At 44.0% G+C, this 13,862-nt stretch overlaps 2 protein-coding genes across 8 annotated transcripts in view; both read right to left on the bottom strand.

The window, feature by feature from the left end:
• dner (delta/notch-like EGF repeat containing) overlaps positions 1–2,076 on the bottom strand; it is a 60,104-nt gene extending 58,028 nt beyond the window's left edge. Inside the window, exon 1 of the mRNA XM_017424023.3 lies at positions 1,529–2,076. Within this exon, the coding sequence (XP_017279512.1) occupies positions 1,529–1,828 (300 nt within the window). The 5' untranslated portion in view covers positions 1,829–2,076. The remainder of the gene's footprint in view (positions 1–1,528) is intronic.
• A 3,124-nt stretch (positions 2,077–5,200) lies between these two features.
• trip12 (thyroid hormone receptor interactor 12) overlaps positions 5,201–13,862 on the bottom strand; it is a 31,044-nt gene continuing 22,382 nt past the window's right edge. For 6 of the 7 annotated variants that reach the window (XM_017423971.3, XM_017423969.3, XM_017423967.3 and 3 more), the window contains 21 exons: positions 13,506–13,606; positions 12,965–13,139; positions 12,728–12,869; positions 11,909–12,100; positions 11,572–11,723; positions 11,318–11,475; positions 11,074–11,147; positions 10,773–10,972; positions 10,295–10,422; positions 9,923–10,074; positions 9,621–9,763; positions 9,351–9,507; positions 9,092–9,190; positions 8,877–8,991; positions 8,378–8,532; positions 8,055–8,219; positions 7,751–7,915; positions 7,547–7,660; positions 7,373–7,467; positions 6,956–7,059; positions 6,641–6,837 (listed from right to left, as the gene is read on the bottom strand). In XM_017423971.3, the coding sequence (XP_017279460.1) occupies positions 6,641–6,837; positions 6,956–7,059; positions 7,373–7,467; positions 7,547–7,660; positions 7,751–7,915; positions 8,055–8,219; positions 8,378–8,532; positions 8,877–8,991; positions 9,092–9,190; positions 9,351–9,507; positions 9,621–9,763; positions 9,923–10,074; positions 10,295–10,422; positions 10,773–10,972; positions 11,074–11,147; positions 11,318–11,475; positions 11,572–11,723; positions 11,909–12,100; positions 12,728–12,869; positions 12,965–13,139; positions 13,506–13,606 (2,983 nt within the window). Of the gene's footprint in view, positions 6,838–6,955; positions 7,060–7,372; positions 7,468–7,546; positions 7,661–7,750; positions 7,916–8,054; positions 8,220–8,377; positions 8,533–8,876; positions 8,992–9,091; positions 9,191–9,350; positions 9,508–9,620; positions 9,764–9,922; positions 10,075–10,294; positions 10,423–10,772; positions 10,973–11,073; positions 11,148–11,317; positions 11,476–11,571; positions 11,724–11,908; positions 12,101–12,727; positions 12,870–12,964; positions 13,140–13,505; positions 13,607–13,862 lie in introns of all 7 variants that reach the window. The other variant, XM_037974265.1, reaches the window with a different exon arrangement.

Below are 13,862 nucleotides of genomic sequence, written 5' to 3'. Positions count from 1 at the left end.
GGGGGGGGGGGGGGGTGGAGGTAACAGTTTTGATCTTGATGTCTGGTAGTCAGTGGTAGTTGTCAGTTTTAGGCATCCTCCTGAATCCGTAAAAGTAAGTCAATTAATTTGATTGGCCTGCTGGTGTAGTGTCACGTCACTGTTCCGAACACAGATGTGCTCAGATATTCACTGACGGGTGTGGCCGGTTTTAAAATTGGAAACAAGTGGGCCGACGGATCGATCGGGCTTCCTCCGATCAAGTCTTTTTCTGCTCAAGTGCGATCTCACAGAGATGCTGTGAACCTGAAACGGAATCTGGATCTTACGTCCAGCACCTACAGTGTGATTCGGAACGACTTTACGCTTGTGTCTGCGTGTAAGGAAAACTTGATGAAGAGTTACAATACTGTGCAAAGGTTTTTAAAGTACCCCTACCTTCATATCTGCGTGCGTGTTTGTCTGTGTGTCTGTCTGTTAACAAAATTATTCCACGAACCAGCAAGCCAACTTTAATGAAACTCTCAGAAGGTAATCACTGGATGTCCGTCTACAGCTGATTAACTTTTGGAGTCAACCTGATTCAAGATGGCTGCTACAGCCAACTAATCTTACAAAACACAAAGATGGCTATAACTCTGTCGGTTTTACAGATACTGAGCTAAGATTGGGCGTGGAGGTAGCTGAGAGTCATCTCCAACACATACTTTGAGAGTGACATTTTGCAAAACTGACCAAAATTGGGCATAAACGTATTTCAAAGTTTGACCTGTTTCTCAACATTAGATGATCTCAGTCTAAACCTCCGGCATGAAAGACAGTGGGTGATATGCATTCCTGCAAAGCGCTCTTGATCAACTCGGGCTTTCTGAAAGGTCTTTCAAATTTTATTTGTTTTGTTTTGTTTTAACATCGGCTGCCATGACATAATTCATGCATCGTACTTAAATGGCTTAACAAAAAAACAAAAAACAACAAAAAGAAACACTTCACTTTAAACAGATGAGAACGGGACTGAAACTGAGTGAAAAAGCACCTGAAATTCAAAGAAAATCCGAAAGCCTGAACAAATATTAATCAAAACCACTTTAAAAGATTACAAGAAATTCTGGCTCAAATCTCAAAAAAAAAAAAAAAAGAAAGAAAGAAGGATGACTCATTACTTTTGCACAATAATATAGTTTGTACAAATCACTCCTATAGCCATACGCTACAGTTATAAACACACACACACATTTAGTTTTCATTGTGCATCTCTCTGCTGCTGCTGCTCCTTCTTCCTGTTGCCACAGCAACGCAGCATCCGACTCCGTGTCTCGGTGACAACACATGCTCCCATTAAAAAGCCACCCGTGAGCAGCAGAGCCTGTATGCTAATCCAGCGCGTGACACGGAGTCAAAACACTTGCGCGTGCGACGCCGGTCCATCAGCAGCACCCCTGTCGGGGGTTTGGGGACCCTTACATTTCGCACACTGTAATATTAAACATCGGATTCGGATTTGTTCTCAAGTTGGAGGAGCAGAAGCGGAACTCGGCGGCTCTCCTACCTCACAGTTGCGTCCGGTGAAGCCCTGGCGGCAGGAGCATGTGTACTCGCCGGGAGCAGGGAGCGCCAGGCAGAGCCCCCCGTTCAGGCAGGGCCGTCCCTCGCAGGAGTCGGCGGGACGAGGCGCGGGCTGGGTCGGGGTGGGCTCCGCCGGGGCCGGGGTGTCCGGAGCCAGCTGGAAGGGAGACGGGACGGCCTCGGCGCCTCGGCCCGGGAGCAGCAGCGTGAGGAGGGAGAGGAGAAGCGAGGCGCGCGCGAGCTTCCGCACAGCCGCCGGCGCGCTGGAGTCCCTCGTCCACATCCTGATCCTCTTGGACGTTGCGGTTTCTGTCAGCAAGTGTTTTCTCCTCTTTGCTCCGAGCTGCTGCCGGTGGTGGTGCTGGCTGGGCTGAGCAGCAACAGAGGTGTGTGTGTGTGTGTAAGAGAGAGAGGAAGAGGAGGAGGCAGGTTGTTGGGATGCTGAGCCTCAGCTGTGTGGAGCAGAGTCTGAGAAGGTAGGGATGCAGGAGGAGAAAAGGAGGACTATTGGCTCTTGTCTTTCTCTGAGTCACAGTGACGAGGATCACTGACGACACACACACACACACCACCCCTCCCAGCTTCACACACACTCCGCCTTCGTCTTGCTTGTCACACACACACTCACTGAGCAGTGTGTGTGTGTGTGTTTCTTCCTCATTTGGAATACCTTTCACACATCTTAAGGCTGGATTTTACAAAAAGAGGGATGGATGAGGAAGGGGGGCAGAGAGAGACGCTGGTTTTAAGGGAGAAAATCCCCAAAATGATGATGATGATTCACTCCACATAAAAACCCAGCAAAATCCTGCTGAACAGGTACTGAAGATATATATACATATATTCATAAAGGTCATAAACAAGCGTCTCAATGCTCTACGACGACAAACCGGACAGAGTTACTACATCTCAGGGCTAAAAAGCCAAAATAAGAGTTTTCCCTCACAAAGTCGGCCAACAGCAAACAGCGACTCTCAACCTCCTCCTTTCTTCGGTCGTATCTTTCATTGTCCTTGATCCAACGTTCGGCTCACTCAGGGGGTGGGTGGGGAGTGTCATTGCGCGGCTATTTTTAGATCTCTCCGGAGATGCTCTGCTTCGTTCTGGTCCAGACTCCGGCTGGGTCATTGGGAGATGTGGGGTTTTTTTTGCCTGCAGCCTCACACAGGTGCGGCCGGGATCCGGTGATCCGGAGGACAGTTTTCGCCCACCGGTCACCTGTTGAACCCGAGGCCCTTCAGTGCGGTCGGACCAACAGGTCGAGTAATCCTTTCGGAATAATCGAAAGGCCTTTGTCGGAGAACGATGGAGGCTGCCGCAGTGTCGGCCCCTTTTAGTGCAGCTGGGAGGTTTTTTTTTTACAGCTGTGTGTATTAGTCAGGTTCAGGACTGACACACTGTAGAAACATCTGCAGGAACTATGATCCAGACCTCCAGGTCTGAGCGTGACATAAAGGACGACTCAAATCCTGATGTAAACAGGATATTTTAGTCTCTATAGGACAAAAAAAAACATTTTTGTTAAGGGCTCGTGTCAAATTTGAGAATTATTTAGGGTTATTCATTTGACCTGATCACTACCCATCTAGACATTTTTTGATGTGGTCAGCCTTCATTCTCTCAGTCAGCTTAAACTACGATTTGAAAGATGTACGAACAAGAAGGGATGGGTGTAAAGCGGGGCAAAAGCTGAAATAGATGCTTGTGACCAAACAGAAAAACCTGAGCGATTTATATCAAGGAAAGCAAACCAAACACCACGACCCCATTTCTGGAAAAAAGGTGGGATGCTGTTAATAAAACCAGAATGCAATGATCTGTGACTCTCATAAACCTGTGTTTTGTTCACAGTGGAACATAGTAATCATATCAAATGTTGAAACTACAATAATAAGGTAGGTTTGAATCTGATGGCAGCGACAGATCTGAAAACAGTTGGGACAGGAACAGGTTTCCCTCTGAGAGTCATCCTCTTCTTCTACTGACAGTCTGTAAACATTTGGACCTGAGGAGAGCAGCAGCTGGAGGTTCTGGAGGAGAAAGTTGTCCCGTTCTGGTCTGATGGAGGAGTCGAGCTGCTCAGCAGTCCTGGGTCTTCTTTACCAAACATGCTGTTCCATGATGCTCAGCTCAGCAGCTGCTGTCATGATGCAGTCTGAGGCTTAACATCGTCTCGCTGAAACAGGCTGGAGACACTAATGCACCCCCATACCATCAGAGAGACAGGCTTTTGAACAGTCCCTCTCTTTAGTATGGCTGATGTGGCGTTTGTGGTTTCCAAATAATCTGTCTGAACAACTAACAGTTCTCCACTTCGCCTCAGTTTATTTGAAACGATCTTCGGTCCGGAGGAGACAGCTGTGTGTCTGGGTGGTGCTCTTCTTCTTTGTCTGATGGAGCTTTAGGCAGCAGTGGTGGACGACACAGCGAGCTGTGTGGAAGTGTTCCTGAGTTCAGAGCAGAATCAGAGCTGGTTTTAATGAAGCGCTGCCTGAGGGCCTGAAGATCAGATCATCTAATAACGACTCTCAGCCTTTTGTCCTTTGAGCTCAGAGATTTCTACAGATTCATGAAATCTGTCGATATTCTGAACTGCTGCTGATGGGATACTCAAAGTCTCCCCCTACTGAGAGGCATTGTTTAGAAATTGTTACACCATTTTTTTTTTTTTTTTTTAGTTTTTTGGCAGACTGGTGAACCTCTGCCCATCATTACTTCGGAGCGATTCAGCCTCTCTAAAATACTCTTTCAAAGCGAGTCGTTTTATAGACCTTTTGCCAATTAGTTGCAAAATGCTCCTCCAGCTGTTTTTCCATTCATACCATTTTATTTTACAGCCTTTCTGTGGCCCCTGTCCCAGCGTTTCTGAGATGCGTGGCTGTCATCAAATGCAAAACTACCCTTTTCCTAAAAAGGGTACCATTTCTTAGTTTAAAACATTTAATGTTTACTGTGTGAATACATGGGTTCGAGAATTGAAAATCATTGCGATTTATTTTTATTTACATTCTACGCAGCATTTTCTGAATTGGAGTTTCATTATTACCACTTAAAGAAGTCTAAAGTGGGATAAAAAGAAGGTTAGAAGCCAGAGGAGAAACTATAAATTACCATTAGATTTTTTTGGACAATTAATTCCATAAATCCTCCTTTATCTAACACAGTAAATCATTTTATTTACTGAGGTGTAAAAAAACAAACCAAAACTCCAAATCTCTACTTGATTCTGATTAACAGCCTGTACAACCAAACCCCTTAAAGAACAGAACTCTGTAAGTCTAAGAGGAGATGTGTTTGGGTAAAAGAGTCAGTCTGATTAAGAACCTGTTCAGGGAACTTGTTAACATCTCGACACCCTCACACGTCTCATCGCAGCCCAGGCCTTTTTTTTTTTTGTCGTTTCCAACGCCGCGGTTGACATTAAACTCAGCTGACAGCTACAAAGAGCCATTTCAGGTGACTCAATTAGACAGCCACTGTTACCATAGCAACTGAGTAAAACCTGTCCCAGAAGGAGAACATAAGAAAACCTTTTCTAACCAGCCATTCATCAGCCTTCAAGTGGGGGAAAAAACAAAACGGTTCGAATCAACACGCAGCGATAAAAAAAAACAAAAAAAAACAAGATGGAAAGAATTACAACTATGAACAAATATGAGCCAAACAGTTACTTTATTTATGTTCAGGTAAAAACAAGAACCTGATGCAGTAAATTATTGCAGATCTTAGAAACCAGCACATGAACGATTGGGCCAGGAAAGCATACAGTGGCGCCCTCCCCTGGCCACAGACTGCAAGTGCACACCACGGTTTGTTCCAAGCCAGCAGTGCAAAGAAAAATAATAATCAACTACAGCAAGAAATAAAGACAATATAGAAAATTAAAAAGAAAAAAAAAAACGGTAACGCAGACATTCTCACCTCAACCGGGGTGTGAAACTGCATATATACTTTATTCCATAAATGAACTTGAAATGTTGCCTGGCCACGAAACGATAAAAATGAGACCAGCCAAACTTTGTGCCCAGCTACATTATGTGTTGAGGGGTTTGCTCAGAGCTTGGTCTGCCAAAGAAACCCCCGCGGATCCCGTCGGGCCGAACAGAAAGACGCCAACTCCGTCAAAGTAAGAGCGAAACAAAGATCAACACATCGGTTACAACTCCTCAATTCAGCTGAAAGCTCTCCAGAATAAAGGATGGCCAGAACACAATCCAAACATGGGTAGAGTTGTAAAGAAATTAAACAAAAAAAGAAAAAAAATAATAATAAAATGGTAATATGATCTCATCGCTACCCGCATTCAACCAACTGCAATTGTCGTTTTCACAAGTGGAAGCAAAAGACACACGAGGAGGAGGAGGAGGAAGAGTAGGGGGGGAAGAAGCTGAACCGAAATGCAACACACGAACCGGGGGGGGGGGCAATATATTACAGAACGAAACGTCCGACCGACGAACTGAGAGGAGGCGTGAAAACAAAGAGCTATTCTATCAAATGTGTAGAATGAGCAAAGTCTGCAAATTTGTCTGTACAAATGATCTTTGGAGCTAAAGTAAACCTAGCTTGCTCGATGAACCCCCACCCCCTCCCCTTTTTTCCTCGCCAGCTCCCAGTAAGCTGTCCACCACTCCAGAGAGGAGACATCCCTTTGTTTTGTTTTGTTGTTGTTTTTTTTTTTTTAAATATCACATAGCAATGCAATTTAAAATGTCACCCAGATGTATTCATCTTTTTAACATTACTCAACTACTGATATAAGTTTTACTCTCTCTTTTTTTTTGTTGTTTTTATATGTTAAGTTCTGAGTCATGGAACAACTTTCCATTTTTGTTTTTTCTTGTTTTTGTATTTTTTTTTTTTTCCTTTTTATTTTTTTTTTTTTCTGGAGAGAAAAGGGGCAGCAAATATATATTTAAAGTCTTAACTTTTCTGCAAGCTGCTTCCTCTAACAAGAAGGCTATACCCCATAGCCTTAATGTGTGTGATTACAAAAAAAAAAAATAAAAAAAATAATAAAAACAAAAAAGAACTAAAGGAAGTCATGATTTCATCAGTCGCTGTAGAAGGCATTTAAATGTGAGATGTGGCGAGATCAGGAAAGGTGGAACGACTGCTGGCCCTCGCGAGCAGCAATCAACAGTTTCTCTCGCATGATCTCGATGCTGGAGTAGTCAGGCAGCTTCAGGTAGTTGACGCAGGTCATGACTGATGGGAGGAAGTCGTCCGGGTTCTCCGTCGACTCGAATGTCTTCCTCACGATGGTCAGAGGTGGATTCAGGCTCCGGAAACCTTGCGAGCAATTAAAGAAAAACAAAACAACAAAAAAGGAAAAAGAAACTCAGGTGAATAAGCATCAAGCTGTAAGTTCAGTCGGCAGATTTAAAAAGTGTAACGATCGTTGCCTCACCTCCGACAGGCAGCCTGGGGCTTCCTGTGACAAACTGCAGAAAGAGTCTCTGCTGCTCGGCGTCGAAGCTGCTCAGCACCTCGAACAGGAACCGGATGGCGCGGCTGCACAGACCGGGGACGAAGACAAATTTTTACAACTTCGAACCAATATTTCACGGTACCAACTTTGCAAAAACAGCTTAAAAGCAGTAACATATTTTTGCATTGATAGACTCAACGTTACTCTAAGTAAATGGTAATTTTTTTTATATTTCAGCTTTCATCTATAAAGCTTCTTTAGTCCTTCAGAGGAGGGTTGAAGTCTCCAGCTGCCTTATCCTGAAGCACTCAACTGCTCATAAATTGAAAACCAAATAGAAGGCTTCAGTTGTGATCTAGATGAAAACACAGCAGGAGTGTTGTGGTCTCATCGCACCTGTCGTGTGTGTAGCCGTGGTCCGGTCTGCAGCACTCCATCAGCGTCTTGACGTCCCACGTCTCAGATTTACTGCCACACAGCAACTGGTCAAGCTACAGGAAATGAGACATGGTGAGGGAATTATAGTAGAATTACAGAATAAACGTTAAACGCCAACGAACGGTTTCTCACCTCCTCTGGATAGAAATACTGTAGGTGATGCAAGGGGAAGACTGACTCGAACCCTTCCCTAAACGACTCAAATTGTCTCGACACTCCTTCATTTAAAGTCCAGTATACCACCAACTACCAGGGAGAACAAAGAAGGTTACCGAAACGGCGCGGAACTAGAAAGAGCGAGAACAACGGCGGGAGAGGAAACGGTGCAACACGCACCCTGAGGTACTCCTCCAGGTTGTAGATGGTGACTGGCACGTCTTTGCCTCCCTTTTTCAGCTCGATGTTGGGGAATCCTGGGAGCGTGAAGTCCAAGCCGAGATCCTCCACAGAGCAGCCGTTCATGTTCAGGCTCTCGAGGGCCTGCTGTAGGGTTTCTCTGGTCTGGGGGGGGGACAAATCGGTTTTCATGTTAACACGTGGTTCACAGGAAAACAGGCATTTATACAGAATGACAGCACTGTGGAGGAGCAGTGTTTTAAAAATGGTCTTTGAAAACCCCTTTGTCAAACATTGTTTTTACCTGAGATCGGTCCTGCTCCAACCTCTTCTTCTGACGGATAATATCCTCCAGGTGCTGGATGGACTTGGCCACACCGGGATCAATGTTCGTCAAGTCGTGAGAGCTCACAGACATCTCATGCCGTAGCATCCACTTATAAAAAGGGAGTCCCAAAGGCAGATCCAGCTAGGAAAAGGAGCAGGAGGAAAACCGTTTATTGCGCACCTTTATGCAACAGGTGGTAGAAGATAAACTCAAATCCAAAAGTCAAACTGAAGGGCTTATGATTGGATGAAAGGAAGCATTTATTAGTAAAAAGTGAAGTGGAGAACAGAAGGTATTACCAGTCTGAAGTCCATAATGGCTTTGGCCATTAACTTCCCTAAGAAACGGAACTTCATTTTGATTTTGGCTATGTGTGCTGGTTTAGTCGTTCTGCCGAAGGGAACAGCAAACAGTCCTCTGGAGTTGAACATGTACTTCGTGCCCTCCTGGTTTCCTGTTGAGGAAGGACAGAAGAAAAGGTGCCGTGAAGCAGCACAAAGAAAACTGCTATTACTAAAGCTTATACAAACTTTAATTTTTCTTGTATAAACTCCACTAACAAATAGAAAAATTAAAAAGTGAGTAAATTAATCAAAGGATCTTGTGTGATTTAAGTGTCACTGATGTCTGACCAATAAACAGATGCTGCTGCATGTGCTATAAGAACAAGAAGGACGGGAAAGCAACAAAACATTATGAACTTCTCCATAATATGGTCTCATATCAGATAACTACAGTGAAACGATAAAACTTATTCTATACGTGTTTGATCAAAGTTTACAGAACAAAGAGTGGTACCTTTAGGGTTGGCCAGAGTCACCTCTTCACCTCTCCAAAGGCCAAGATCAGCCCTCTGAAGCTCCTGGGATACCAGAGCGTAGAATTCCTGAGTGGGACCGAGACCTGTACCCACCTGACAGAAAAAAAGAAACATTTATATTTATTCTGCACCAGGCAGATGCAGGACAATTTCTTTGTTTCAGTGTACAGATAAGACAAAGTAAAAACTGTACCTCGTTCTCATACTGGATCTCCAGCATTGCCCTGGAGCTGCCAAGGTCCTGCATTACAGACTCTGCCTGTTTTAGGAGGTCGTCACGGTTTATCGTTCTCTGAAAAGAAAAAAAATATATATATAAAAGGTGATGGAGCAGCCAGCTGGCAGCTTTAGTGCATTTCCTGCGGGTTGCAGGTCACCAAGCTTACAAATCTTGGGTTATGTGAAGTGGAACGTCTCAAATACGAGTCAACGCGCTATGAAACTACGCCCACCTTTTTCCTGTCGAGACGGGGCGCGACTCGGCTGTCCTGAGAATCTGATTGGTTGATCTCAGGGTTCGTGTCCAGTAGGCGCTGCATGGCTCTGTCTCGATCGAAGGCGGTCACGTAGAATAACATCTGCCGGGTGTCAAAGGGGAAGAAGAAGGGGCTGTGGAAACGGAGAAGGGGAAAACGTGCTGTGACCACAAATACGTTCTGATTTATAACTCAGTTTAACCAACGGGTGCCAAAAGATTTTATTCCCATTTGTCCTCGACTTACCAGGTCTTTCCAAGCTCAATAAGCCAGGTCGGGATGTTCCCGGTCATGATAACCAGCGGGTCTTGTAGCTGTCGGTTTGCTTTGGCAGTCAGTTTACTGTTAATGAACTCCGTGGTTGGAATAATTTCCTTACACACAGCATTCTACAAAAAAAAGTAAATAAAAACATGCTTTCTGTGAGGCAGTCAAGTTTCTGAATTAAATCTACAGTTTGCATTAAAGGCACGGTTTTCACAGCAAAGTTTCCCCAACCAGATTCGACAACATCCATAGAAAACAATCACTCGTGATGACCGACTTACATCATACAAGTAGAACCAGTATCTACTGATGGACTGAAGGACTCTCAGCAGCAGGGTGACCTCTAAAGACGGGTCGTCAAAAGTTATGTTCTCTGGTGGCTCTGAAGTGAGGTATGTATCCAGAGGATTGATGACGCCGGGACAAACACCATCTAAAAACGGCAGAAAGACATAAGACTCAAGAAGAGACTGTGCTGATCTAATACTAATCATGTATTTCTGTCATAATCTTGTGGTTTCTTTTTTGTACTTTTAAAATTCATTAAAAAGAAACGGGACTTTAACAGTCTATGCAAAACCATTTATAGGCAAATTGCTTTGTTTAAATTTGAATCTCATAAAGAGCAGTAACTTGTTTGCTCAGGTTCTCACCATGCCACAGCTCATCCTGCTTCTTGGCGTTGCGTGGCGAGGTTTTGGTGGGAGCGGTCTGAGCTCTGCCTCGCTTTCCCCCCACAGCGTCTTTGCTGCCGTCTTCGTCTTCCCTCACAGGCTTATACCTGCAGAAATACAGAACATTTGGTCTCTAAATGTTGTCTTCATCAACACTTCAAGAGCCACATTGTCAGAAAAAAACTAACTATTTTCAGTGCTGAAAGTCTCCCAAAGACAAACTACTCTTTAAAGACTTTAATGTTCAGAATACTGACAGTTTCATTTTAGGTGGAAACTTTGAATAACAACTAGTCCAGTACTGTCTGCACATCACCATACTGTGATATTGATGTGTCATTTTACTGAACTTCCTGTAAAAAGGTGCAGAAAAGACTCAGAGGAAGAACATTCAGCAGGAAGGAAATTACAAAACCAGTAACATTTTCGGAATCAATATTGTTTTTATCATCTTTACCATATTGTGTGCGTTTTGGTCCAGATTCCAGCTCTTCCAAGTGGATTTGCTTCATCATCTGTCGACTCTCTCTCCTCCTCCGCCTGCAGACTGTACTGTCGCACGGCCTGGTAAACTGTCATGTTGTACGGCAGCAGATGGTCACCGATGTAGAACTGTAGTCTGTGACGCACACTACCCGAGTTCAGGAACTGCGCTGCCTGAAAGACCAAAGCATCACGTGCGTTGTACAGTTTACTTCAACTGCCACTTCAGAAGATCGTGCAGATGAATAAAAAAAGATGAGAACGCAATAAAATACCAGTGATTCGTCTATTTCATCATCTGAACCGTCATCGTCGCTGTCTTCATCTTCTTCCCTGATTCGGCCGTATCCTACAGAGAAAAAGATTTCCAAGTTACGCAAACAGAGGAGGGATCAATAAAAGCATTTAAAGTTACACATTTCCCTGCTGAGCTCTTTTTCTTTGAAGAGCCCCCTGGTATCGTCATCTGGATTAACAGAAACATGCAGCATCACTAACGCTAAGAGCCGGGTCCCTCACCTCTGACCACAAGATATCGCTCGATTGCCTGCACCAGGGCCAGGGGGTCGATCTTCACGGGGCCACCTTTCCACTGTTTGACATTAGTGCAATCTGGGTGTCTCTGCAGCTGACACTTAAGCTGGTGTGTGTTGAAAAACTTCAGGGCCTGAGATCCCCTGAAGAGGGAACAAAAAATAAAATAAAATTTAATAAATAAATTAAAAGATCAGACGTCTCAGGTTCAGACTTCAGATTCGTGCCGAGTCACAGACCTGCTGCCGTTGCCGTTGCCGCTGGGGAAGTCGTGCACCTTGACAGGGAACTGCTCCATTTGGCTCAGACAGCTGTTCATCTTGTGCACAAGTGCCAGATAAGGCGCGTTCTCTGCAGGATCCAGGCGACTTAATGACTCCATTCCTGGAACCTGCAAACCGGGGAGTGGTGGGAAAACAAAGGAGCAAACACGACACGAGTCAACAACCTTCCTACGTCTGCGCACAACCTCCGCGCTTTAGAAAGAACGAGTTTAGGAGAAAGGAAACGGGGTCACCGTAAACCAGACAGACACGGCTGATTTTAGCAGGCTGAATCTTTCAAAAGGTCTCTCACCGGACAGCCTGTGAACACGTGGAGGAATCTCTTGAGCCGCATGTCACGACTTAGCAAGTCTCTGTCCGTGTTGAAGGTCAGGTAGATCAGCAGCTGCTTCACCAGCCCACTGTGCTGGATCTCAAAGGACGACACGTCAGATTCTGATACAATGATGGAGATCTCCACTAGGCACTCCAAACCACCATCCACCTGGGAAACATCAGAAAACGTCTTAGTCCGCGTGCAAAATATTCAGCACTTGCTACGTAAATCACCATTTTTATGTGCTCACAAAAAAACACCTGATGGTAACTGCAATACTCTAACTTCTGAACATACTTTTCAAATAAAAATATTCTAATTAAGGCGTTTATGGGAGTTGGAGTTAACACACATCTTTTATTCATATTGTCAAGTTAGAAAGCTTTAGAATGATGAGCCATGGCCACATAACATAATCCCTTCTACACCACAGTGACTCCCTTTAAAGATTTCATTACAACTACATCTTTTAATACATGGATCATTTCTCTTTCACCCTTTAAGTGTGGCTTCTTTCCCCTACCACTACAGCCATCTACACCGTGTGAAAGAACCTGGGCCATGTGCTGTGAAGTAGCACTGTGAATCCCATTACAGTTCCAGTGGATGAAGACATGTCTGAATATGACTTTATCCTGACTACAGGAATCAGAAAATGCAGTTTGAACAGCAGTGTCCTATTCAGAGTGTTCAGGTCTTAAACCTCTGAAGTTTTCTTTAAGTAGTCTGTTAGTTTCGTGTGCGTCCCTCCTGTTCCACACTGTGCACATTTTCCTCTGGAGTGAGTCGTTTTACCTGTAAGTTAAGCTGCTCGGTCGCTGTGCAAAGTCTCTGGAGTACATTCAGTGCAGGGTTGCTGCCGTCCACATTTTCAGAGTTGAAGTAGCGCTCCACAAATTTACTCGCCTGTTCTTTGATCCAGGCTTTTATTTTGTCTCTGCAAAAGACGTGCATTCACGCGTTACAGAACAGAAATACAGAAAATAACAGAAAATATTTAAAAAATAAGAAATGGCAGCATCATCGATGTACCTGTTATTTGAAATCGAGTCCTTGGGAGGTACCCGTGCCAGGCCACTGCCCCCTGCTGTGCGTGATGGCTCAGAGTTGGCGTTGTTAGTTTGAGCACCCAGCTTCCCCCAGGTCTTAGGATTGAGGCTGGCCAAGAAGGATGACTTGGGGGACTGAGTACTTGTAGGGCTCTTGGCTGCAGGAAGAAAGAAAAGTGGGGTTATGACCTGATAAACAACAGATAAATAATCTGCAACAAGTTACTGAAAAATACTAGTATTCTCATTGCCCAGTGGGAGGGGATTCAAATGTAAAACAAGTATATTTATTTAAAAAGTTTCTGATTTGGCAGCAAACAGTTTCTGATTTAACTCAGTTCAGTGATCAGGTTAAAACATGAGCAATCAGGATATTTTCCAAAGAAAGAGAAATTTCAAAATAAAAGTAGACCATGTATTTGGAGTTGTATAGGGTTTTGGCAGGAGGCAAATTTCACAAAATACTGTTCCCAAGTACCCAAATGTGCAACTTCAAAAATATTACACAGGACAGTAACTCTTACCCTGATTGTCTGCTTTATCATCATCTCTTGGCGGAGAGTATTTAGGTCTTCTGGGTCCTCTTTTTGGAAGCCGTTTTCTCTTTAGGACATCACTTAACCGCCTTGGTGGAAAAGAAAATTATTTATATAATTAAGTCTGAAAAGAATGACTAACAAGAAACATGTACATTAAACCTGAATGATTAACAGTTTCATACACAATTTGAAGAATACAAATATGTTGAGATTTTCGATTATATTTACAAACCATCAATTAATTGATCTCCAACTAAGTTAACACAAGAATCAAATGAATTTATGATCTTTGTTTCTGAAGTGTCTCCAAATGTGTGCCTGTTCCAGTTTTTTTATTTCACA

This window comes from Kryptolebias marmoratus, linkage group LG2, assembly GCF_001649575.2.
Source record: "Kryptolebias marmoratus isolate JLee-2015 linkage group LG2, ASM164957v2, whole genome shotgun sequence".
Lineage (NCBI taxonomy): Eukaryota > Metazoa > Chordata > Actinopteri > Cyprinodontiformes > Rivulidae > Kryptolebias > Kryptolebias marmoratus.
The sequence above is the reverse complement of the archived record's forward strand: the minus strand, read 5'-3'. Positions and strand labels throughout refer to the sequence as shown.